The 26026-nt window shown below is 43.2% G+C and overlaps 2 protein-coding genes across 2 annotated transcripts in view; both read left to right on the forward strand.

Moving 5' to 3' along the window:
* LOC117801479 (protocadherin alpha-10-like) overlaps positions 1–1034 on the forward strand; it is a 94241-nt gene extending 93207 nt beyond the window's left edge. The window contains exon 3 of the mRNA XM_034656137.1: positions 976–1034. The gene's annotated coding sequence lies outside the window, so the exon portion shown is untranslated. The remainder of the gene's footprint in view (positions 1–975) is intronic.
* Positions 1–26026, forward strand: part of LOC117794992 (protocadherin alpha-13-like) — a 106877-nt gene that overhangs the window by 71035 nt on the left and 9816 nt on the right. The window contains 2 exon segments of the mRNA XM_019795580.2: positions 976–1034; positions 3837–3925. Coding sequence (XP_019651139.2) covers positions 976–1034; positions 3837–3925 — 148 coding nt within the window.

Genomic DNA, 26026 nt, shown 5'->3' on the forward strand with positions numbered 1-26026 from the left:
AACCAACTGAGCCACCCGGGCGCCCCTCACAGGTGGTTTTTTTTTTTTTAAATAACAAAATTTTTGCTAATAAATTCAAGATAGTGATGGTGGTTCATTCTGTCCCCAGTGATTCCTGAGTAGCTTCTACGCGGCCCATAACTCCTCCAACAGTCTTTAGGGGGCCGTATTTTCCTTTTTGTCCCCTCCGCTTTGAATCGACAGCGTGTGGACACGGGGCAGCAGATCGTCCCGTACGCAGGTGGTGCAGACCGAGCCAGGTTCTTGGGTTTCAGCCGCTCCCTGTTAGGCAATCAGAGCCGAGCGAACAGTCATGGAGGGAGGAGGCAAACACTCAGAAAAGCAGGGAGCGGGTAGGAGTTTATGAAGAGGATTGTGTAGCAAAACAAGGTGAGACTCCCGGCGTGGTTTGTTTTCCTCTCCCTGGGATTCCTCTTCAGGCCGCAGAAGAGGCCGTTCTCAGTCGCGGGCGCTGGGACTGGGCACGTGCATCCCGGGTCGAGCCTGCTGCAGTCCGCACCGCGCGCGCAGACTGCAGTCCTCTGCGTCCGGCCAGCCCCGTGGAACCTGCGCGGTTTGTACCCTGTTACAGCCAGAATACCAAATTGGAGGTGTGCCTTTCGTGAAGCATTTGAAGGCAGAAACAATGAAAGCTTTCCCTGTCGCAAAACAGACTGCCCTCCCCCTGGTGCTGCTTTAGGAACATAGACCTGTTTTGAGCAAGGCGAAGGCACAGCTGGTCCTCACAGCATCATTAAATCTGGTTTTTCCGTGATACGGAGTCTGTGGAAGGACCCTGATGAGCTCGTTTTCTCCTGAAGGGCTATATATATGGCTATCATCTTAGAGGCGCACGTAAAATGGCTCCTTCCACACTTTTTTCAGATACATGGAAATATTTTAGAAACAGCTAATCAATCACTGGGAGATGACCGCTTTGCCTTGTTAACAAAACTTCCCTTTGTGATTTTGCAGCCACGACAGCCCAACCCTGACTGGCGTTACTCTGCCTCCCTCCGAGCAGGAATGCACAGGTATGTATTTCCTTCCTTTTTTCCATCAGAAGAACTTTAACTTTGTATGGCTCAGACACATTCTGTGTCTAGAGGCCGGAAACTGCTGTCAAACTGAGAAGCTTTAGATACTTTGCCAGGGGAATGTAGTTTCTTTTGTCTCCATGTCTTTTCCTTGAAACACTGGAAATAGTGCCAAATACTTATCAAGGGCTGGCAAATGAGAGTTCCCTGTAAAATTACGGAGACAGGCTGCTGTGTACTTTCTCTCATCAAAAGTTCTGTAAGGAAATAATTACAGCTTCCTTTATCCCTTCCCCACCTATACTTTCTGTCCCTCCCTTAGAAATTATAATGAATACTGATGCTTTTAGACCTGAATATAAAGGTGCTGTCTACCTTGATTTTCTGTCACACATCGACCCTTAAATCCTATTAACCACAATAATGGCTGTTATTCTTGTTCGTGCTCATATTAGAATCTCCTTATCTTTTCCATCTTGTTACTCTCTCGTTGCCGTTCAATGGCATGGGCTCTTCGCAGGATGAGCCATGTGAAAGGCCTTTATTGAATATCTGGAAACCAAATCTATCTTATTTTAAATGAACCTAGAGTAATAGCATTACTCTAAGACTCAGATTAAATATAATTTTGCTTTCTCTACTTTGTCTCTTTGACAGTAATTGATTAACTACCATTATTCCCAGAGCCGATTTAGTGCCCAGGGCCAAATACAAGATTCTTGATTTTTGAGGCTCTTTGGAAACCAAGAAATTAATGATCACTACCAGCAAAAGGATTTAGTTTTAAGGAAGGAATAAACGCTGAACTTAAGCCCCTCAAAATGTCTAGACAACACTTCAGTAGATCTTCACCAAACCTACATTGGTTTCTAAAAAGAGAGAGCTTACAAAGTGTGTGTTAAGTTAATGAAAAATTAGTTTTAGGTCCATTTAGAAATGCATTAAAGTAAAATAAATTAACATATTCGCAAGCATTACATTATAAGTCAAGCAGAAATCATTATAATGGGTGCTATTTCTGAACAAGAAGCAATCAGTGAAGGCCTGAAGATCAGTAGCCAACATCATGAGATGTCACAGTGGAACCTGGGTCATAATTTTGGCCCAGAAACACTTGTGCATATGCTGGAATAGTAGGTGTCAGGAGGGTTCTATCTATTTGTTAGTGAGCAGCTTATGCTTTTGCCCACATCTGAGCTATTGTTGCAAACCATACATTAGGAAAAACGTGGTTTATAATACCAGCTTTTTCTCTCCTAGTTGAACTAGTGCTTTACTTGAAAAGTATCAAAGCCATGAGACGTGTCTTTATTTCAAACTGCATTTGAAATAAAATGCTAAAACATATCACTTCCTTATTCCATTTTCAAATGGAAAAAAAAAAAAAGCCAAGTGTGCTCCTATTCAGGTTTCAACTAAGATACCATGAGATATAAGATGAGGAATGAAATAAAAATTGAAGCTAAATGTAACTTATTCCTCACAGTATAGTACACAGAACATATATCAGAGTTGTAAACTTAAAGAATACTCTTCTCTTTCTACACATGTGCTTGGCTTCTTGGCCGTTCCAGCCTCAGACATCATGCACCTGTTTCCTTGAAAATTCTGCTTTGAGTTGAGCTGGTTCCAGGGTAGTTATATCTCCAGAATGAATCTGATTGAACGCATAGAATTTGCTGGTACAATCTGGGAACACATGAAGGATATTAATATTCGGGGGAAAAAAGAAAAGAAGATTCTAGGATGTAGATGAAGGGAAGAATCGCAGTAGGGCAGAGCTTAATGAGTGAATTTTGATTAGATATGTTACTCAGAGTCAAGAGTGAAAGAATATTCAATTGATAGATGGGCTTCCCCCACAATAGTTCAAGATTGTCTGCTCTGCTGCCTCACATAACCTTGCAGATAGTAGTATAAATTTTGTTTTAGAAACTTAATTTGCAAGATGAAACAAGGTCTTTTTGAAAAGAATCCCCTAATTCTGGTGATGATTTTCTTGGATGATATTTACTCTTACTGTCCCGTTTGTTCCTTTCTTCATTCATCCATCCCACAAATATATGAGGGTCTCCTATGTGTGAGCATTGGACATACATAAATGAATATGATGTTCGCTCCATCCCTGAATGATTTATGTTCTATCTCTGCTTGCGTCTGAGGGTGTCCCAGTTCATGTCTCATTCCCTGCAATATTTCTTGCTGAATTAATCTCTTCTGAATTGGGATCTGTGAGTAGTGGTGTTAGGCTTCCTCAAGGCCCAGGAAATGTAGGGTGGGTTGTCTATAAGTGGAAGATACAGAAAGAGTAAAACAGAAAATAAGGTTAAGAAGTAATTGGGTAACTAAATTGGAATAATACTACATTTGTCAGCAAATAATTTTCATGTTTTTTCATCTTTGCTGTAGAGGCCCCAGAAACAAGAGAATCAGCAAGAGAGGCCTGGGGCTTCTGAGAACAAGCCCACCTCATCTGCTTTAGCATTAAGATGTTAAAATGGCATTAGCCCTCTGATGGGCTTCCTGTTAGATTTACTGAACACCACGTGGCATTAATGACAACCAAAATTGCCATAAAGATAAAACATGTTTATTGCCTGCATAGTAGAGCCAGCAGTAAGTCAGCAATGCTTTTGCCATTTATGGAAGGTAACTGCTTAGCAGTAATTGCTTCAAGCGTGAGTCGAGTGTGTTAGCCGGAGCCCTGCCTCCAGAGCTGCACGCACTTTCTCAGGGTGGAAGGAGATCCGGAAAGTCGTTTATGGTCTAACCATTCTTTGGGTCTGTGTGTTTACGCAGCTCTGTGCACCTAGAGGAGGCTGGCATTCTGCGGGCTGGTCCAGGAGGGCCTGATCAGCAGTGGCCAACAGTATCCAGTGCGACACCAGGTAAAGACCCAAGGTCTCTCTCTTCTTGCTGGGTTCTAGAAGGCAATCAGATGACCTGTTTTTTTGTTTGGTTGTTTGTTTGTTTTTTAAAATCAGGAATGTTAATGGTTCTCTTTTTGGTCTTTATTCTTTTCCTTACATGTATGATTTCCTTACATATATACATGATTATTTTGATTTTCTACTTAATGTTCTTCAAGAATTGAAAACAGAGAAGTGTGTGTGTGTGTGTGTGTGTGTGTATGTAAAGTTCTTTTGTAAAGTAACCAGGCATCTTTCACATGTGTAGGCTATCCGAGCCACACAGAGAAGATCTGGTGGCCTCATGCACAGAGATGACACTGTTAGCAAAGACCTTTTGGTTGAAAACAATGGAAGCCCATTCCAAGTGGTAAAAGGGAGATACGTAGATAGATCTAGAGATAGATATGTAGACAGATGCGATGGAGTTCCTCATGGAAGTGGAAAGTTATGAATAGCAAGGTACCACTCTCTTTGACTTCAGGTCAAAGTCAGACCTGCCTCTTTCTGCATATCTACGTCATTTTGCAGACTGACTTTTACTCCCTTGACATGAACATATGCACACGTGACCATCTCACAATTTCTTAGTTTAGAGGACAATTGGGGACTGATTCCTAATCCATACTTTCAGGAAATAGAATCTGCCAGATTGGATCAAGAACCCAAAGGCTGGGAGAGCAGAGAAAAATTCCTTAAACTTGTATTTCCTTAGTTTCCTTATTTTTGCCTAATCACTAAAGCAATGTCATGTAATAAAAATATGGCTTTGTAGGCCCATCCCTCTGGCAGTTTTGGGAAAGTAAGGATTACAGAGACTGCAAATGGTGTCTATCATAATCCCCTATTAATAGAACATCATGATGATGACAGTAGTTCCTGATTATAGAGCCACAGTTTACCTGGACGTTGTGCCGAGCACATAAAATATGTGATCTCATTTATCCCCCATGACAACCTTGCGAGGGGTTTATTATGTCTACTTTGCAAATGGGAAGCTGGAGACACAGAGAGGGTAAGAAACATACCCAGGTTCATGTAGTTTGTTAGTGGCAGAGGTAGGATTTAAACCCAAGTGTGTCTTGCTCCAAATCCAGCTGTCTGTAGCACCTACATTCCTCGCATGGCTGGCTTGCAAGAACTCATCCAAATTCAAATACATACATAGATACATTACAGATGACATAAGTGTGCCTGTGAAACATTCTTTCCAAAAATAATCAGGTGCCTTTCAAATGATTGGGCTCTCCAAATAACATGTGCAGCTAAGGGCCCATTTTTGCTGGCAACTCTAAGGGCTTTTGTTGATTCTAATCAGCCAGCATTTGCTATTTATGAATGTTGCATGATTCAACTAAAAGTCACATTTGTCAAAAAAAAAAAAAAAAAACCAAAAAAACCAACAAAAAAACCCCCCGAAACAACAAATGCACAAGTTAAAGCAATTCATTAGAGAGTAATATTGCCAGATGGCAAGGAGATGAACATGAAATAGTTCATTGACAAATCTGCAACCCCAGTGCCAGTGATGGAGTGAAGAAGTGATGGAGGAGGAAGTGTGTTGGGCTGCCAAGTGTCGCAGGATGGGAGGCATCTGGAATGGTAAGACTACTCTGTGCCCTGCTCACCTGCCTTCATTTCAGGGCTTTTCCTGTTCTCACAGAGGCTTTGTAGGTCAGCCCGATGAGGCAGGAACTAAATTTGAGTACATTTTCCCTTTCACGGATGCTGCTGGTGGGTGTACATTCCTGGGCGCGTGTGCAATAGGAACTGTCTGCTGATTATTTCATCTGCATCTGGCCCAGGTCTCTTTCCTTCAGATTTGAAAGAATGTTTAGGAACCCATCTTCTTGATAGAAGATAAGGAAGGAGTCTCCATTGCTCCCCTCCTCTATTGTCCCAACCTCTCTTGTCTAATCCCTTCTGTCCAGGACCGTGCCTGGCTCCTGACGCATAAGTCACAGTCCTCATGGACTGAGCTGGACAGAGCTTCCATCTTCCAAGCCGTCCATGGGTGATCTAACCGCACCTTTCAACACACCTCCTCACCGGTGACATGAAGCTAAAGGGGTGCCCCTCTGCCTTCTCCTCTGTCCTTTTGACGCTTTGAAGTTTTAGGACTCAAAATATGTTCTGCACTGTCAGTAAGGAATATGGCATAAGATTAGGATTTGGAATCAGATCTGAATTGAATTGCAATTCCAGACTTACTTGCTGGGTGAGCATAAGCAAATTGCTTAAATTCATGTTTTCCCAATTACCCCATCTGTAAACTGGGTGTAATGATAACACCTATCTTAGTGAGTTGCCATGATTATTAAAGAAGAAAGAAAGAGCTGAATATAGTGCTCGACATATAATATTAATAAATGCCTCATTTTCTCACTTTTTTTTTGGAATTGTTTTGTGCAATCTATGATGTGGCCTTGGCTGATGACCTGGTGGCCAGAATTCAGTAATTCTCATTTCTGGACCCAGAGACACACCCTCTGAGGTTGTCTGGATCCTCCTGACAGATGTGCAGCCCAGGCATTCTCCCAACCCCCCACCCCAGCTGCCCTTCTGGAGATGGAATGAGGAGGCTTCATTAGTTCTGCCCAAAGAAAAGGAAAATGCTTCAAAAACTTTGTTGTTTCCAGTCCCAAGAAGAGCCTGCCTTTTTCATTGATTCTCTTGCCCTTTGTGCCTCACGATGAAAGTGCAGTTGCTTCTAGAAGGGTTCCTCCTGTTGCCTGGGTCTCCTTACACTTGTGTCTGAGATCCCCTCATGAACCACTGCCTTCTCACACTTAAAAGAGCTGCAGCTGGCGGGCATGGAGAGAGAGAGGCCGGCTGGGCACCAATCCTCATTCACATGTCTTCCTTGTGCTTGTTTTTCCTCCATTGATGAATTCTTTTGCTTTGTCACTCAACTGTTCATTTATCTTCACAGTCCACAAAAACCTAGGATAAGAATGTCATGCCCTGAAAGGATCAATGGGGACATCACCAGGTGATATTTCTTGAAGGATAAACAAGTTAGGCATCAAATCGGTTAATCCTGCTTACTGGCCCCCTTCTCCAACCTCACCTCTGTGTGAGCAGACCTGGGCCACGGGCGTCTTCCTTAGCAGCTTCCCCTGAGACTGAGCAGAGAAACCAGATGGGCTGAAGAGGGAGAGCTGGGCATCCAGTTACAGCTGCTTCCGCAGAGGGAGGGATGTGTTGGGGGGGAGGGGCATTAAAGGGCCAGTCATTCACGTTTACCACCCTCACTTTCTCAGTGCAAATGTTCTGAAGAGGTTTTAATGACTGCTCTCTTGTGATCAACTCCTAGAGGGAATCCCCGGAGGTTACAGAAAGACTGCCCCTGCCTTTGAGAGAGCCGGTCTGGCTTCAGCACACCAGGCTGCTTTGCTATCCCCCACTGGTTCTTTTGAGCCCCAGTTTCTACTTTTCATTACCTGAGGCAACAGATTATTTCTGGAGTGGGAGATACTATTTTCAAAAGAGCTCAGGGAATTCCAAAACACGCAGCACTACCAAAGATAACACTATAGCTTGTCACGGAAGACCCGGGGATCCGGGAAGGATTAATTAGGCAGGCGAGATGACGAAGACAGGGAGGCTGAGGGGACCTTAGTTTAGAGTGACCAGACAGTGGTTCTCAAAGTACAGTGCTTGGAGCAGCCACCCAATTCCTACTCAATCAGAAATTCTCAGGGTGGGGCCCAGAAATCTCTGTTTAAACAAGCCCTCCACCTTATCCCGATGGACCCCAAAGTTTCAGGAATGGTGTAGAATCAAGAGTAAATATTCCTGAGGCTGTGTGATATCTCTGGAGGCTCAGAAATCGTTCAAGGAAGGCATCTATTCATGATTCTTGCAGGAAGCAGGACCCTTCCCCTGTATCACAGAGAGAACTGCTAAGAGTTCAGGCTCCGGGTCAGAGTAACCCTCCTTTGAATTCTAGCTCTGCCACGTTCTAAGTCCCTTATTTAACTTTTCTGAATCCTAGTTTCTCTGTAAGATGGAGATAATAGTAGTGCCCACCTAATACAGCTGTTACAAGAATCAAATGAGATAATACACACACGTTACAGAACCTAGAGAACGACGTTTGGTAGATGGTAGTTATTTTTGTGATTTTTCAAGGTTTGAGTCTATCTTTCACATTGAGAATTTAGGCCTGAGTTGTTCTGAGTAGTCTCTGTGGGAAGGCAAGGCTCTATTCTAGAGATTTTCTTAATGCGCCTTTTTTTTTTTTTTTAATGTCCCTGGGGAATTGTTTTTGCCCTGGTTTGCCTGTCTCTTTATTCCGTGGAAGATGGACACAGTTTATGTGCCCTAGTTTTATTGTGTGGGGGGGAATTCATGCTTTTATTTGTTTTAGGCATTCCTACCTCTCTGACAAAATCAACTTTCCATGAAGGGGCTTCACATAGACTCCGTCTCTGATTCTTCTCCAGAAAGAAGCCATGATCCTTGAGTTTTTTTGGAATCCATTTAGGAGCACTGCCAACACGAATTTTTCCACTTCATGAGTGAGTGCAGCCTCAGGCCTTGTTTGAGAATTTAGAAAGCCTGCTGTTCCACTAACCTGCTCACCCTCAACTTCTCCTGTTGTCATGGCAATCACAGTCCTGGGAGGTGTGTACAGATCCATATTAAGAAAAAAAATGAGATCAGCGATCTGTGTGTGTGAGGCAGCTCCCTCCCTGGCACCCTCCACCCACCCCTGCATCTCAGGGCCAGAGTACCAGCCCGGCTGAGGGGTCTCTAGCTGAGGAACGTGAGCCCTTGTAAGGTGCACTTTTACTTTCTGGGGGTTTTGGGCTCATCATGTCTGCTGGAGTTCTCTGTGTGGCTTGTGTTTTGTGTTCTGACCTTGCCTGGAGGGAGGGAGCAAGACAGTGTGGGAAAGGGGAATTAGAATCCTCTACCTAGGAGAAGCCATAAAACTTAAGTCTTTGGGGCGTCATTCATTTACCTTGGCCTCCTCCTTTAGAAGAACACCCTACCCCTTCTATTTTTCATGGTCACGTAAATAAAAAACTAGAATGAAAACTTCCTGGTTTTCCCCAAATTAAACATTTGTTTATTTTTTTAAGATTGTATTTATTTATTTGAGAGAGAGAGAGCACAATCACAGAGGGAGAGGGAGAGTGAGAAAGAGACTCCCTGCTGAGCAGAGAGCCCAACGTGGGGCTCAGTCCCAGGACCCTGAAATCATGACCCGAGCCAAAGGCAGACACTGAACTGACTGAGCCACCCAGGCACCTCTAAACATTTCTGTTTAATAAATTGATTCTGAGATAGTTCTTTCCTTCCACCCTGTGTTTCCTCCACCTCTCTCATTTTTTTCTACACCATTTTTTCCAGGATTGGTTAGCTCTGGGCAGAATACAATCAGGGTTGGGACCGTGATACTAAATAAATAAATTTCTTCCTTGAAAGTGGCCCAAAACAGAGTTCATATGCTTCCTGAAAATCCAGTCCCATCTTCACTCCGGTGTATGCTCCTGGGCATACATTTTGGAGGGTATAGTGAGGAGAGAAGAGTAGCAAGAACTGTTCCCTTAGGCTCCAGTTTCCTTCAAATCCAACAGATGTAGAGAAGCTGCTAATGCAGGGTCAGGAAGTGGATACTCATTATAGTTCCTGAGGTTATCATTGATCCATTTAATGTGTCACTGGAGTATACAGTCTGGCCCCTGAAAACTTCATCATGAGAAACAACTTTTGAATAATGTCTTAGGAAAATAATACACTTTTATCCTTCTTTTGTTTAAGAGTGTTGCATGGGACAATAGATTTTCCAAATTACCTTCTCTTCTAGTTTTGTCTGCATACCATAGTTTGTAGCTAAATTTTTAGACCCCTTATCAAAAGGGGAATTCAGGTTTCTATTGGGAAGATTCTAGTGTCTCAAAGGACCAAGGAAGGGCGGGGGTCACCAAGTCTGCCACCTGACTTGGCTCAAAGATGACAGGCTACCTGTGTAGCCTGAGAACCCTGTGGCAAAGCAGAAGTGAGAGTCTATACTTCATTCTGGAGGAAAGATGGCTTGGATTGTTTGGAATTGGTGGGCTTAGAGCTTCTCCCTGAGAGGTGCTTAGACAAAAAGGACCTACTTATAACCCGGGTTGAGGGCAGAGGAGAAGTAATGACTTTAAGCTTTGCAACTCTAGCAAGTGTTGCCTGCAGCCTCACTAATTCTAGTAACTGGAAATGAAAGCCTGTCCCCAGCAATAACAAGGGTCTTTAATGACAAATATTTTCAGAGAAAGCCCAGATTTCAGAAGAGCTTGAAATGTTCATTTTCACAGAGGCAGTCAACTTTGAGTTGAAAAGGTCGTTGCCTAATTTGGAGAAACATATTCAGGTCAAGCACTGGCTAGAGTCTGGGGGCCCCTAGGGAAGGCCATAAGAGAGTTCATTGTCAGGAGACCTGGACTTGAGCATATGGACTGGAGAGGGGCCTCTTCTGCCTCTGCACTTAGGGCTTGTCACCCACAGTCGAAAAAGGAGAGGGGGAGGGCGCCTGCGTGGCTCAGTCAGTTAAGCATCTGCCTTGGGGTCAGGTGATGATCCCAAGGTCCTGGGATTGAGCCCCATGTTGGGCTCCCGCTCAGCAGGGTGTCTGCTTCTCCTCCTCCCTCTGCCCCTGCTCATGTTGTCTCTCTCGCTCACTCTCTCTCAAATAAATAAAGAAAATATTTAAAAAAAGAAAAAGGAGAGGGAGCAGAGATCAATGCCATTCCACTCTTACCTCAAGGAGACCAACAGTTTCCTCAGCAGTAGCTCTGTCTGGAATGGTCTATCTCCAGGGGGTGGGCGGGGTGAAGGATGGGAGAAGGCAGTCCTGAGGATGGCAGTGCCAAAAGAGATAAAGGGAAAAAGGAGTACACTTGAAACTAATATAACACTGTATGTTAACTATACTGGAATTAAAATAAAAACTTAATAAATTTTTTTAAAAAGTATGTTTGTATCAGTAAGGAAAAAGGAAAATGAGAGCTTTATAGAAGTCAGACTCACAGGTGTAACTCTAGAAGATTAGGGTATAAAAAGGTAACTTTTAGGAACCAAATTTGTATCCACAAGAAAACAGGGATGATGAGAAGCTTATTGTTGCTAGAGTTGATTCAACTTGACTGCTGAATCCCAAACAGTGTACCTGGGCCTCTAGATTACAGCTGCCAGTGAGTGTAATAAACAGCCACACAAACTTTAAAAAATGAAGAAAGTCTGAACAAACAAGTTTGTTGTTGATGGTCCGAGAAAGTCTGCCAGTCTGTGCTTGCTTCCCACATTGGACCAATCCTGTGTCCAGGGCTGTTGCTCTAGGCAGCATCATGGGCCAGGCTGAGTAGTGAGGTGACATTTCCCAAGTCTTGTCTTTTATGCTTCTTGACTCTGCACTATAAATACTGCCTTACCCAAAACACACGCATCACACCTCTGTTCCCATAATCATCTAGGCTCACCGAAAAGTCTGTAGCAGGGCTAAAAGCCTCCGCCTGAGTGAGTGATTTACGTTACATGATGCGCACCAAGCTGCCTGTCAGAGAGTTTTGGGGAGAAAAGAGTATCACCAGGTATGGAGACAGCCCTGAGGTGGACGCCTTTGAACCTGTGAGATTGGCTGTGTGTTTGATGATGAGCCATGGGATGCAGATACCTTTTAGCAACAAGTATGTATGTGGATGAGAGGCTCTTTGTTGTTGAAGTATCAGAGTCTCTAAATCCTGTGCGGTTACCCCCTGTTGCTGTAAAATAGTCTTTTAGAACAAGAGAAAGGAAGATTTAATGAATGATTTTTTATTGAAACTGTCACAAGCACTTTGTATGCGCTGCATACTTAAACAGGAGAGAAACACATTGTTATTCCCATGTTTTAGATGGGGAAATTGAGACTTGTAGAAATTAAGTGACTTCCATACATTTACACATTTAGTGTTTTTTGCTCACTGTTATATTCCCAATGTCAAGCAAGGTGTCCATACAGTGGTGCTTAATATTGGTTGACTCATTAATGAATACAATGGCAAAGGCAATATTTGAACCCATGTTTGCCTGCTGGTGAACCCTGTGCACTTAACTAACACCCTACTGATACTTTGTCCCACATGCCAGATGAAGGGAATAGTTTGGTAACTTGGAGAGGACTACTCATTGTCTGAGTTCCAGGCTGACTATGGGGTCTGAATTGGTTTTTCATTATTATTATTATTATTATAACAAGTTACCACAAACTTCATGGCTTAAAGCGATGCGAATTTACTATTGTACAGTCCTGGAGGTCAGAAGTTTTACTGGGCTAAAATCAAGGTGGATTCCTGTTCCTATATAACAAGCATCCACCCTCCTTCAGTTTCCAGTAACCTGTTTCTCATTTGCATTAGAGCTGTCACTGACAGCCTCTTTAATGTCCATATTTCTACTAACAGACAATGTAGGTATTCCCTAAGATGTTGATATGTTTTCTCTAACATTTCTCACATCTTTGTGAGTCCTCTCTAGCCGAGTCTTAGTAGCTACTTTTCTACTAAGAGTCTGCTCAAAGTAAGTTAGACACTTTATCTCATGCTTCTCAGAATTCTTCCAATCTCTGACCATTGCCCAATTCCAAAGCCACATCAACATTTTTAGTTATTTCTAATAGCAGGACCCCACCTCCAGGTACCAAAATCTGTATTAGTTTCCCAGGGCTGCTGTACCAAATTCCCACAAACTAGGTGGCTTAAACCAATACAACTTTATTATCTCATAGTTCTGGAAATCAGAAGTCCAAAATGGGTTTCCCTGCACTAAAATCAAGGTGTCATCAGGGCTCCATTCCTTCTGGAGGCTCTAGGGGAGGGTCTCTTTCCTTGCCCTTTCCAGCTTTTAGAGGCTGCCTGCATTTCTGGGCTCCTGGATCCTTCATCTTCCAGCCAACAGGATAGCATCTGCAAATCTCTCTCTGATTCTGACTTTCCTGCCTCCCTCTTTCTCTTATTGAGGACTCTGGTCATTACATTGGGCCTGCTTGCATAATCCAGGATAATCTCTCTGTCTCAACATCCTCAGTTTAATCACATCTGCAAAGTCCCTTTTGTCATGTAACATAACATTCACGGGTTTCAGGAATTCAGATACCAGCATCTTTGGGGAACTATTATCTGACTACCACAGGGTCTTTCATGTTTAGGCAGATGTGGCTGTGAGCATCTGTGTGTTGTAAACTTCAGTAGAGGTGAAGGTAAAATAAAGTGCATATTAGGACCATGAAGAGACTCCAGTGTGGACTAGACTTTACACAGCTTTGAAGGCTATTATTATTGTTGGAACTTTGGTGGAGATTAATTAATCACCTCCCTTTCCCTCTAAGTCTTAACTAATTAAGAATAGATGCAAAGACCCAACTGAGGAATCAAAGTTCAGAATCAGATTTATTATTAGTAAAGATGGTCTGGAGAATATGTCGGGGCCTCTCCCTCCCAAATACAAGGGAGGAAAAATCAATAATGGCAGACCACTCCCTTGGTGAGAAGAGGGAATCATCCTAGTTTGATTATCAAACGGAGCTAGAGCAGAGAGTGAAAAAGAGTCAGAGGAGAGATATATCATGAAAAAACAGTGACTGTTAGTGCCAACTTTCCCCATCCAAAAGCACGATCCATTTGAAATATGACTTATGGTACTCTCCCCAGTTGGACAGATAACTTTTCCTTCCTGGGAAGAGTAAGTATGGAAATGGAGCTAAAGGTGAAAGCCCCCTTCCTAGCCCATTCCCCAAAGATGGAAGTATTGGTTGCTGGGAGTCTCTTTTCTATGGGCAGAGGTGAAAATGGGGAGACAGGAGGAAGATAGTACTTTGTTATGTTAAAGAGTAAGAGACATTGTTCTGTCCCAGGCCTAAGGGTATTTTCCCAAGAGTTGAGAGCAGTCAGGAGAGGACAGAACTCTTTGGATCACCCACAGCCTGATCTGGAAGGAGTCAATTAAAGGGCGTGGTAGCTAATGGAAAAGTCACTGTCCCCAGGGTGATACCAGGACATAGGGACACTGCCTGTTGCCTGCTCTGTGTATGCATCCAGCATCTGTGTCTAGGTGAAAGCAGATTAAAATGTATATTCAGGACTTCCCTGAAGAAAAATTGCAGAGCCTGATTGGTTAGCATGTGTGTGTGTTGGGGATTGTGGGCAGTTTGGGGGAGGAGATACTTTGGCCAGTATTCACTTGCTTCTCCTGAGTGTGATGTCCTCTGTCAGGGGCAGGGGTTAGGGTGGTTGCAGGCCAAGCCTGTGGACACAGGATTTGTTTGTGTGTTTTTTAGGAACATTTTTTTTTTAAGATTGATTGATTGGTTGATTGATTGATTTGACAGACAGCGAGAGAGGGAACACAAGCAGGGGGAGTGGGAGAGGGAGAAGCAGGCTTCCTGCTGAGCAGGGAGCCCGATGCGGGTCTTGATCCCAGGACCCTGGGATCATGACCCGAGCCAAAGGCAGATGCTTAGTGACTGAGCCACCCAGGTGCCCCTTTTAGGAGCATTTCGGATAACAGACCTATTCTCATACTAGCTCCCTCCTTGAGATCCAAACAGGCTGGGTACTTCCAAAGCCTAGAGCCTCTCAGCACCCTCAGCAGCTCTGACTGGAGACCAGGTCACTCCCCATGCCTCTGACAGGGATTAGACATGAAACCCATGACAGAACCTCCTTGGAGGCCAGTATCCCCTCTACAGGGGACTGCGTCACCAAGATGTTAATCCATCTGTCATCCCTGCAGTCTGCAGTGAGTGGGGTTGTGTTTAGTCAGTCATCAGTGCCATGTCAGTTTCCATCTGTTGGACCAAGTATAAATTGATTCGAATTATTTGCTTTGGGGAAATTTCTTTAGTAAGAATGAGCTCTCTCTAAATATAGGGATTTAGAGATATAAATTAGCTTCTTTGTCCTCTCTCACTCAGGGTTGCAGCTCTGCATTTAGGATACTAACCCTTTAAATGGTTGTAATTTGATGAGCACTAGGAAGAGCCTCACAAAACCCACCTCACAGGCAGGTTCCTAGAACTCCACCATTCTCCACAACTGTCTCTTTTAAATTAATTTCTTTCCTTCCTTCCTTCCTTCTTTCCTTTTCTTCTTTTTCTTTCTTTCTCTCTCTCTCTCTCTCTCTCTCTCTCTCACACACACACACACACACACACACACACGCACACGAAGTATTAGAGTACCCTATCCTACAGTGGTTTCCTTGGCTTGACTCTAATACAGAATTCGGTTAGAACCCTCCGTATAGTCATTAAACAAACATTAAGCACCTACTTGAAGTCAGTCTCTAATCTCAGTGATGTCAGTATGATGTTAGCACAGTCCTGTCCTCATAATTTAGTGGAGGAAGATAGAAATGTAAGAAAATAAGATAGAAATATTACTGTGTCATGTGATAAGGACCATGATAGTGCCATGCAGAGGCAGGGCCAATGAGGAGGAAGGAAGCTGGGACAAACCACCAGGGCCTATCAATCCAGAATGGGACCCAGGGTCTATCCATATTGTAATCTATACGAGCTGCGTGTAAATGTGATAAGCTGGTCCACCTTTCCTGAGAGGGCGCCTGAAATTGTTTTCAAGGGGCCTAAACCTCTCTCAGCAACCATGAATACTGGATGTCGTGGGAGCCCAGAAGATGGAATTGGGGATTTGGGCGACCATCTCAGGGACTGTGACATTTAATACTGGGTATTGAAGGATGGTATGTAGGATATGGAATGGAAGAGAGCTCTGGACAAAGTGAACAATACATATAAAAAAAAAAACACCAAAAACCAGGGTGGCTCACTTGGTTTAGCATCTGACTCTTGATTTTAGCTCAGGTCATGATTTCAGGGTCAGTATCTCAGGGTCATGAGATCGAGCCCCGTGTCAGGGTTTGTGTGCATGCGCTCTCTTTCTCTAAAAAAAAAACACCAAACAAACAAAAAAACCCAAAACAACACAACAAAAACAAAACAACGAAAATCAGAATGCATAATCTAGGTGAATAGAATGAGTACACTTGATGGGTGGAAGGGATAAAGGGCTGTTAGGAAATGAGATCAGAAAGGCAGACAAGAGTTAGATTTTGTAGGGCCTTCAGAATCCTGCTAAACAACTTGAAGTTTCATCTGTTGACAGTGGAGAGCCGCCAGAAGGTGGGTGGGTTGGTTGGTTGGTTGGTTGGTTGGTTGGTTGGTTTGGTTGGTTTTTAAGAAAAGCAGCTCTATTGAGCCCCTTTACCATTGCTGAATCTTCAAAAATCATCCTATAATAATGTCAAGACAAGCTCACGAGCTATCAACTCAGTGTTCTTCCCCACCTAAACCAAGGACTGGAAACTTCAAATTCTAGTGTAGTTAACATACAATGTTCTATTAGTTTCAGGTGTATAATACAGTGATTCAGCAATTCTATACATTATTCAGCATCATGATACTTATACTCTTAATTCCCATCACCTATTTCTCCCATTCCCCAACCTACCTCCCCTCTGGTAACCATCAGTTTGTTCTCTATAATTCAGTCTGTGATTTTGTCTCTTTTTCTTTCTTTCTTTGTTCTGTTTCTTAAATTCCACATATGAGTGAACGCATATGGTATTTGTCTTTCTCTGACTTATTTCATTTAGCCTTATTACCCTCTAGATCCATCTAGTTGTTGCAAATGGCAAGATGACATTCTTTTTTATAGCAGAGTAATAGCCCATTGTACATATATACCATACCTTTTTTTTTAAAGATTTTATTTATTTTTTATTTGAGAGAGAGAGTGAGTGAGAGAGAGAGAGAAGGAGAAGCAGACTCCCCACTGAGCAGGGAGCCCAACGTAGGGCTTGATTCCAGGACCCTGGGATAATGACCCAAGCTGAAGGCAGACGCTCGACCAACTGAGCCACTCAGGTGTCCCATATACCACATCTTTTTAAAAAAAATTATGTCTTCTTTATCCATTCATCTAAAGATGGACACTTTGGCTGCTTCCATAATTGGGCTACTGTAAATAATGCTGCAATAAATATAGGGGTACGTATATCTTTTTGAATTACTGTTTTTGTATTTGGGTAAATACCTAGTAGTAGAATTACTGAATCAAATGACAATTCTATTTTTAACTTTTTGAGGAGTGCCCGTACTGTTTTACACCGTGGCTGCACCGGTTTTCAGTCCCACCAACAGTGCATGAAGTTTCCTTTTTCTCCAATCCTTGCCAACACTTGTTATTTCTTGTGTTTTTGGTATTAGCCATTCTGACAGGTGCGAGGTGATATCTCATTATCATTTTGATTTGCATTTCCCTGATGATGAGTGATGTTGAGCATCTTTTCATGTGTCTGTTAGCCATCAGGATGTCTTCTTTGGAGAACTATCTGTTCACGTCTTCTGCCCATTTTTTAATTGGATTATTTGGTTTTGGGTGTTGAGTTGTATAGATTCTTTATGTATTTTGGATACTAACCCTTTAACAGATATGTCATTTGCAGATATCGTCTCCCGTACAGTAGGTTGCCTTTTAGTTTTGTTGGTTGTTTCTATTGCTGTGCAGAAGCTTTTTATTTTGATGTAGTCCCAATGGTTTATTTTTGCTTTTGTTTTCCGTGCCTTGGGAGACATATCTAGGAAAATGTTGCTATTGCCCATGTCAGAGAAATTATTGCCTGTGCTCTCTTCTAGGATTTTTATGGTTTCAGTTCTCACATTCAGGTCCTTAATCCATTTTGAGTTTATTTTTGTGTATGGTATGAGGAAGTGATCTGTTTTCATTCTTTTGAATGTAGCTGTCCAGTTTTCCCAATACAGTTTGTTGAAGAGATGGTCTTTTTCCCATTGCACATTCTTACCTCCTCTGTCAAAGATTAATTGACCATATAATCATGGGTTTATTTCTGGGCTCTGTATTTTGTTCCATTGATCTATGTGTCTGTTTTTGTGCCAATACCATACTGTTTTGATGACTACATCTTTGTGTAGTGTCTCTTGAAATCTGGGATTATGATACCTCCAGTTTTGTTCTTTTTTTCAAGATTGCTTTAGTTATTCAGGGTCCTTTGTGGTTCCATACAAATTTTAGGATTATTCTAATTCTGTGAAGAATTCTGCTCATTGGGGCACCTGGGTGACTCAGTCAGTTAAGCATCTGCCTTAGGCTCAGGTCATGATCTCCGGGTCCTGCTCAGCAGGAAGCCTGCTTCTCCTTCTCCCTCCTCCTGCTGCTACCACTGCTTGTGCTCTCTCTGTCAAATAAATACATAAAATCTTAAAAAAAAAAGTGCTGCTGATATTTTGATAGGGATTGCATTAAGTCTGTAGATTGCTTTGGGTAGTATGGACATTTTAACAATATTTGTTCTCCCAATCCATGAGCATGGAGTATCTTTCCATTTGCTTGTGTCATCTTCAATTTCATTCAATCAGTGTCTTCCAAGTTTTCAGAGTACAGGTTTTTCAACTCCTTGGTTAAGTTTATTCCTAGGGGTTTGTGGGGCTTTTTTGTTTGTTTTGGTTTGGTTTGGTGCAATTGTAAATGGAACAGGACTGTTTTCTTAATTTCTCATCCTGCTGCTTCATTATTAGTGTATGCAAATGCAATAGATTTCTGTATACTGATTTTGTATCCTAAATTTCTTTTTCATTTCTAGTAGGATTGGAAACTATCTAGAAATGTGGAACCAAAAGGGAGGTGATTACAGAATTTTTGTAAAAAGGACTGGCCTTGGAAATGTTCTGAGCTAATGCTGGTGGAGTTGATCTGATCTTGTCTGAGAAAATGGGGAGAGGGAGGCCAGGTGTGTTTAAATTTTGCCTTGGTTTGCTTCTTAAGGGAGGCAGCACAGCATTGCACAGCGCCTCTGGTCCCTGTTGTACCACTCGGTCATTGTGCCTCAGATTTATTAGTGTGTAAAAGAGGAAAGACCGTTTGCTGCTGTAAGGATTAAACGAGACAGTAGCATGCAGAATGCTTAGTGCCGTATTTAGCACATGGTAAACATTCAAAAAATGTTATCATTTACTCAATTTAATATTCCTGGCACTTAGCACAATGCCTGGCACACAGTAAACAGGATCCAAAATGGTTTTGCTAAATTAAATGAAAGGGGATAGGAAGTGCAAGGTGGTGGAGCAGTGGTGGTGGACAGGGTTTTCCCCGGATGACAGTCCTTCTCTTGCCCTCCTTCTCCTGTGGTGTTCTTTTTTTTTTTTTTTTTAAGATTTTATTTATTTATTCGACAGAGATAGAGACAGCCAGCGAGAGGGAACACAGGCAGGGGGAGTGGGAGAGGAAGAAGCAGGCTCACAGCGGAGGAGCCTGATGTGGGGCTTAATCCCATAACGCCGGGATCACGCCCTGAGCCGAAGGCAGACACTTAACCGCTGTGCCACCCAGGCGCCCCCTCCTGTGGTGTTCTGACGGCACCTCCATTTTATACCCTCCTTGCTGGGAGATCACTGCTTGTCTAGAAATGGTTGCTCAAGGCTGAGAAGTGACACAGCAACACGGAGCCTGGGATTGCTGCCAAATTTTGAGAAGCACAGATTGCAACCAAGTGAGGGGGAAGGGTAGAGATGAAAAGTTTGAAGACCCTACCAGACCCACCCAGAAGCGGTTTTATTCTTGGGTGAAAGGACTGTGCCTCACAGTTTCAGGTGGGGCAGGCAGCCTGAGAGCTGTGGGAAGAGTCCCTGTTGAGTTGTGGTGCTGAAGGAGGGACCCAGCAGGGGGCTCCTGGGTCCAGCCGGGGCTGCTTCATGGGCCCCTACTCTGAGGAAGGCCTCTTTGGTTTAGTATTATGCTGTTGGCCATCTTCGAGCACTTGGGAAGTTTTTTATGGGCCCTGCAAGTTATGTAGCTGGTCCTGGTCCAGAATATTAGGGGCAGTGATGTTTTGTTTCGGCTAGTTTTTGAGCCAGTTTTTTAATTTGCAGCTGATTAAGTAGGGCTGGACCAGGCATCTTTTAAATCTCTCTCTCTGATTGAATTATAAAAGGACAAAAATTGTGACAAATTAAATCTGTACAAAACTACAGTAAAATGACTAGTACCTTACCTCTCATCTCTAGTCATGCTCCCAGGAAGTAACCACTACCAATAGTTTAGTGTGTATCCCCCAGCTTTTTTATAAACATAAAGTTCAAAGTACTTTATAATAAAACACATTTAATTATATTGTTGATATGAATATTAAATAATACAGCATCATTTGCATGAAAATATTCATTTCCCTCAATCCCACTTCCCTTCAGTGAGGCAACTACCGTTAACAGTTTTGTGTGAATCCTCAAAATATTTAAGTTAACAGACTTTATTTTTTAGAGCAGTTTTAGGTTCACAGAAAAACCGAGTGGAAAGTACAGAGAGTTCCATGTGGCCCCATCCCCAGACCCGCACAGTGTTCCCCGCTGTTGCTGTCCAGCACCACACCCCCCCATCTGTCACATTTGAGGGACCTACGATGACACACGCTATCATCCAGGGTCCATCGTTTACACTAGGATTCGTTCTTCCAAATATTTTTCAAAATAATTTTTAATCACATAATTCAACTAAGCCAGCCGGGCGCCCCTGAATGTTTTTTGCTTATTAAAAAAAAAGCAGGTTTTCAAAAAGCAAAATGAGATGTTATGCATATTAGTATACAGCTTTGTTTTTTTAACAAACAGCTTTTCAAGTCAGTTCATATAGACCCACCTCATTTTTTTAAATAAGGACATACTGTGTTGTATACCTATATTATTATTTATTTATCCAGTTTCTTATTGATATCTGTGTTTTTTAAACAATGCGGTGGACATTCTTAAACATATGTCTTATGCACTACAGAAATGGGATTACTGGGTTATAGGGTATGAAAATACCAAATTGGCATGCTCTTATCTAGAACTGACTGCATTTGTTACACCCTTCCCTCTGACCCTTACCCCTAGCTAGTACTGTATGTCACTATATCACTTAAGTTAACGATCCCACCAGCAAGGGACTTGGCCCTCAGGCTTGAGAATACTGGAGCAGAAATGAGAGAATTTACTTGCGAATAATAATAGTAATAGCTTACCCGTATTAAGCACTTAAGCCATGTTGTTTACTTAAGCCAGGCACTGTTCTAAGCACTTTACATGTAATACCTCCTTTACTCTGTATAACCACCCCCAGAGATAAGTCTATTATTATACCCATTTTAATGCCTAGGAAATTGAGGTACCTAGGGTTAAGTAAGGTCACATATCTGTCTAGTTAAGTGGTAGGGACAAGATCTGAAACGGGGCTTTTTAACTTCTGAGCCAGTGCTCTTAACCTAGTGCTCTTAACTGTTTCTAGAAAGTTTAATGCCATCTCTTTGCCAAAGTTTTTCTACCTTGTTTATTCCTTATTTTGCTTTTTGGAAAACCTACTTTTTTTTAACAAGCAAAAAACATTCAGGGGCCCCTGGCTGGCTCCGTCGGAACAGCATGCAAGTTTTGATCTCGGGGTTGTGAGTTGAAGCCCCATGTTGGGTGTAGAGATTACTTAAAAGTAAAATCTTAAAAAAAAATTTGTCAGTCAACTGGGGTCCAAGGATGCAGGAGCACCTGGCTCCCGGGGTCCCAAACAGACCAGGTTTGGTCACTTGCTGCTGACAAAATACAAAAGCAGAGAGATGAGCGGTGGTGAAACAAGAAAGAATTTATTTCAGGGAGGCCAACATTGCGGGGACAGCAGACATTGAGGACAGTCTCAAAGACTGGCTCCAAAATGCCGCTGTCTCCAATGTGGGGCAGAGGTCAGTGGGTACATGTGCTGGGCAGTAAAGGTCGGGTCGCTCACTGTGTTGGGGGTCAAGCCCTCAGGGTCTTACTGGAGTCAGGGCCTTAGATAATGCCTGAGGGGGCAGTTTCAGTTCCCATCACCCGCAGCTTTGCCCGCTGGGAAAGATAAGCTGGAAAGAAGAACTTAATCAGAAAGTACAGACGGAGGTCACAGTGGAGGCAGTGGAAGTCCCCTTTCACTTAAAACAATATCGTATTTATTCATTTGCCTTTTTCTTCACTTTAACTCTTTGAGAGCAGGGCTCCCGTCCTAATTATTCATATCCCTGCCCCTAATTCCTAACACAATGTCTCATTTATTGTGCATAATAAATACAACAGTTCCTCTCAGAGGTAGCTACTGTATCCATGTTATGGGGGAAGAAACCACAAGTCGGTGTAGTAGGAAAGAGTGGAAAGCAGAATGGTAGAGTTGCAGTTTGAACCCAAGGCTTTTGATGCCTCCTCCGTTGGGTGGTCCACTGCATCCAAGCTGCCTCCTTCCCGCCTGCCTCTGACGGCTCTGGAGAATGGCTCCCTACCTAGCAACCGGTTCTAAGCTAGAAAACTTCTCAGCTAGATTTCTTTAATGATCCCTGGGAGGGGCAGAGCCAGATGGGAAGAGGGTCCCTGGAAAAGAGAGTTCCTGGAAGTACTGCATCCAGGAATAAATTATTGGGGGGAGGCCGTGGGGAGTCAGGTTCCTCTGAGCAATGCTACTTCCTAATAATACCTATCCTCTATTTTGGGTTCTGCCTGCCAGGCATTGTTCTGTGTGATTTACGAGCATTGGGTCTTCTTAACGCTCACAGTCCCATTAGATGGATATTGTTATCTCTATTTTACATATGAAAGAATGTGGGCTGAGAGGCCAAGTGACTTGCTCAAGGCTGCACAACAAGTGAGTGATAAAGCTGAGATTCCAACTCCAGTCTTTGTCTGTGTCCCCCAAACCCTCATTTTAAGGCTTCTGCTACCCCTAGGTTGTAAGAGCTGGCTAAGGCTGGGGGCAATTTAAGAAAAGGCTGTAAGGGGAAATTGCCCTCTGGACTGTGGGGGACTCTAGCAGCCAGGAATAAGGTACAGAAGACTTTGTAGCTTGAGCCCTGCTGGGTTAGGGGGTCATGGAAAGAAATAGGATTTTTTTTTTTAAGCTGACTATGGAGAGCTTCGAAGATTTGAAACCAGCCATTCCAATTTTTGAATCTGGGTTCACAGCACGTGATGTCTTTATACTCTTAACCTAGAAATGGTAGAGTTATTTTGGGCACAAAGCAAGAGCTGTGGCTTTAAAAATATGCCACTGTATTTATCTCTTCCGCTCCAAGATTACTGAAAATTAGCCCAGCTGTGGCCCGAGGCAACAAATAGCCACAAAATCTCCTTCCAGATCACGCATACTCCCCCCCTCCAAAGGAGGCGGAACACCAGGGAGTAGCACCCTCTGGGGAGTGGATTCAGATCAGCCGGTCTCCCATCGCACACACACCACCCCCTCCCAGCTACTCTAGGGGTCAGAATGCTAGGTCTGTGAATGAGCTCAACCTCACTTTCCTCCCTCATCCCCAAGGCTTCACAGAAGTAAAATAATAATAACAAATCAATTACTGAGCTGGGGAGTCCGTGCGAGAAGAATTTTTCAGCTTTATTACCAAATCCCTGTGTGATGTAGGGCAAATTACCTTGCTGTAAATTAAGCCTCAGTTTCCTTACCTATAGTATGTATACTGTACTATGTGTGTGTGTGTGTGTATATGTATGTATACTATGTGTGTGTGTGTGTGTATGGGGTTATACATATATGTGTCCACATATATATGGCTTATATATATATATAAGAGTTTTCATAAATATAGAGATACATATATAAATATATAAAGAGATATATATTATCTTTACACATGAAAACTGAGATATTAAATGATTTGCTAAACATCACATAATTTATATGGCATAGCCATATTTAAACCTACTATTCTGATTATAGAGCCTAATGTCTTAGAGAGCGGGCAGTATATTTTTACATTGTCTTGTTTCCATGGAAAAATCTTTCCACCATCATTTGAAGAGCTAAGGATCAGTGGGGAACTGGTGGAAACGCTAGCCCAGGTGGTTTGAGCTTTCTCCCCCTCTCTCTGATCCTGGACAGGATTTGGGCTACAGACTACGGTTCTCCTGTGATTTGTGGGCTGTAATTACCCAGATTAACATTGCCTGATTCATAAAGGTTGAGTGAGCAAGAGGAGGTGGAACTTGTCCCAGCAGCCTGCAAGCGCCACAGATGGGAGGGTGGGGGCGGGGAAGGAGCTAGGGAGGCTGTACAGCCTGGTCTTCCCGCATGTTGGGTGGTGGATGGTTTTGCCTTTTGGTCAGGCCGAGCGTGTATGATTCTACAATCTGCCAAGTCCTGCTACACACACACACACACACACACACACACACACACACGACTGAGAGACAGAGAGAGACAGACATGTGAAATGGTTGCTCAAAGCCAGGAGGGTACAAACAAGATCGGAGCTGCTCCAGGCTGCAGTGGCTGGCTCAGTGGGGAGAGGAGTCAAGGAAGGGAAGAAGTGGGGTGTCCCTACACAGAAAGCCTGGTTGTTCACCTGCACACCCACAATCTTCAGAGCCATCCGTGCTCTGACTTCCCTGGGCAGCCAGAGGCAGCAGCAGCAGTGAGCCAGAGAACAAGCAATCCAGGGGAGCTGTCTGGCTGGGCCGGAAATGGCTGTGATCAGTTAATAGCCTTTGCTGGCTGCACTGACCTAGCAGAGTGGGTGGGAGGCAGGCTCCAGAGTGCTGTCTGGCAGGATAGCCCAGGCTTTAATCAAAATGATGGGCTTTCTGGAAGCTCTTTATTAACCTTAGGACCAAAACCCCAATGATGTCAACAAAGGAATGAATGGGGAGGGAAGGGGAGGGCTGAAACCTGCAGAATGGGCTCCGATTTTCCTGAGCTTGTCACTCCTGCATCCGTGCCCCTCCCCCCTCCACTCCTTTCTGCTGATTCTAGCTTAGAGGGGCCTGCCTGCCGCTCTGTCTCCCAGATGGTGGCAAATCAAATATAATCAAAGTAATTGCTACATTTGTATAAGGCTTCAGGGTTTTCCAAGGGTCTCCATATACAGCTCAGATGTGGTGGAGTGAGACCTGCCTGATTCCATCTGGTCCTAGGCGCTACCAGTTATTAACTGTTGGTCCTTCGTCTCTTCATTTATAAAACAGGCATATCTATAAAACAGACATGGATATTGGCAATATTTGCTTCCTATGGTTCTTGTGAGGAGCAAAAATTATATTGCCTGCAGATCTGCTTAGCCCAGTGCCACGCACATAGAAGATCCCAGTAAATGTAAAATACATCCATAATCCTGTGATGTAGACAGGAAGGTGATCATCTCCATTTCATGGACAAGAAAACTGTAGTTCAGAAATATTTATGTAAATTGACCAGGACTGCGTACTATTAAGTGATAGAGTCAGAGCAAGCTCCCAAGTTCAGAAGAGCAAAGCAAGATGAACAGAGGAAAAGAGAATTTAACTGCCTTCCTGCATTCTCCAGCCTGTGCCCTTCCAAGAGTTCTCCTGAACACTCTATCCTTGGTCAAAATGACTTGGTGTTGTTTTTTGGGGGAGAATCAGTGCATATCAGGAAAACGCTGTGCTGGTCTTAGTTGATTGTCCAGAGCAGTTCAGAACAGGGGTTGGGGGTGAGTTTACCAGTCTGGCATTTGCTTCACAATTTTTAGGACCTTCCCCAGCATCTGCGTTGGCAAAGCCTCCAGCCCACTCATTCCCAGAGTCCCTGAGGCCAAACTCCAGCCAGAGTTCCTTTAGCAGAAGAGAGGAAAATGGGGGAATGTTGCCAAAAAGACCCTAGGCAGTGCCTAAGGGAGGAGGTGTCTAAAGTGGCTTATAGATTAAGTGTAGTGGCCAGCTACCTCCAGAGAGCAGTTTTTTAGGTTGTACATCTATACACGTTTTTTAAAAATATGTATGTTGTTCTGATTTTTAAATGTATTCCTACCTGAGAAATCAGTCAGTTCCGCCCCCCCCAAAAGCAAAACCATTTACTGTAATTATGATTATATGCTATTAAAGCTTTTAAATCCCAGTGGGTTGTAATCTGAATGTCAGGGAAGGGTTCTGCCTAAGAATCCAGACCCCCGCCTGCTTGATGTGTACCTGAAGTCCTCTTCCTGGGCTCTAACAGTGTCTTTTTTTTTTTTTTTTAATTTTATTTTTTTATATTATGTTAATCACCATACAGTACATCCCCAGATTCC

The sequence above is a fragment of the Ailuropoda melanoleuca genome, chromosome 3 (assembly GCF_002007445.2).
Source record: "Ailuropoda melanoleuca isolate Jingjing chromosome 3, ASM200744v2, whole genome shotgun sequence".
Classification (NCBI taxonomy): Eukaryota; Metazoa; Chordata; class Mammalia; order Carnivora; family Ursidae; genus Ailuropoda; species Ailuropoda melanoleuca.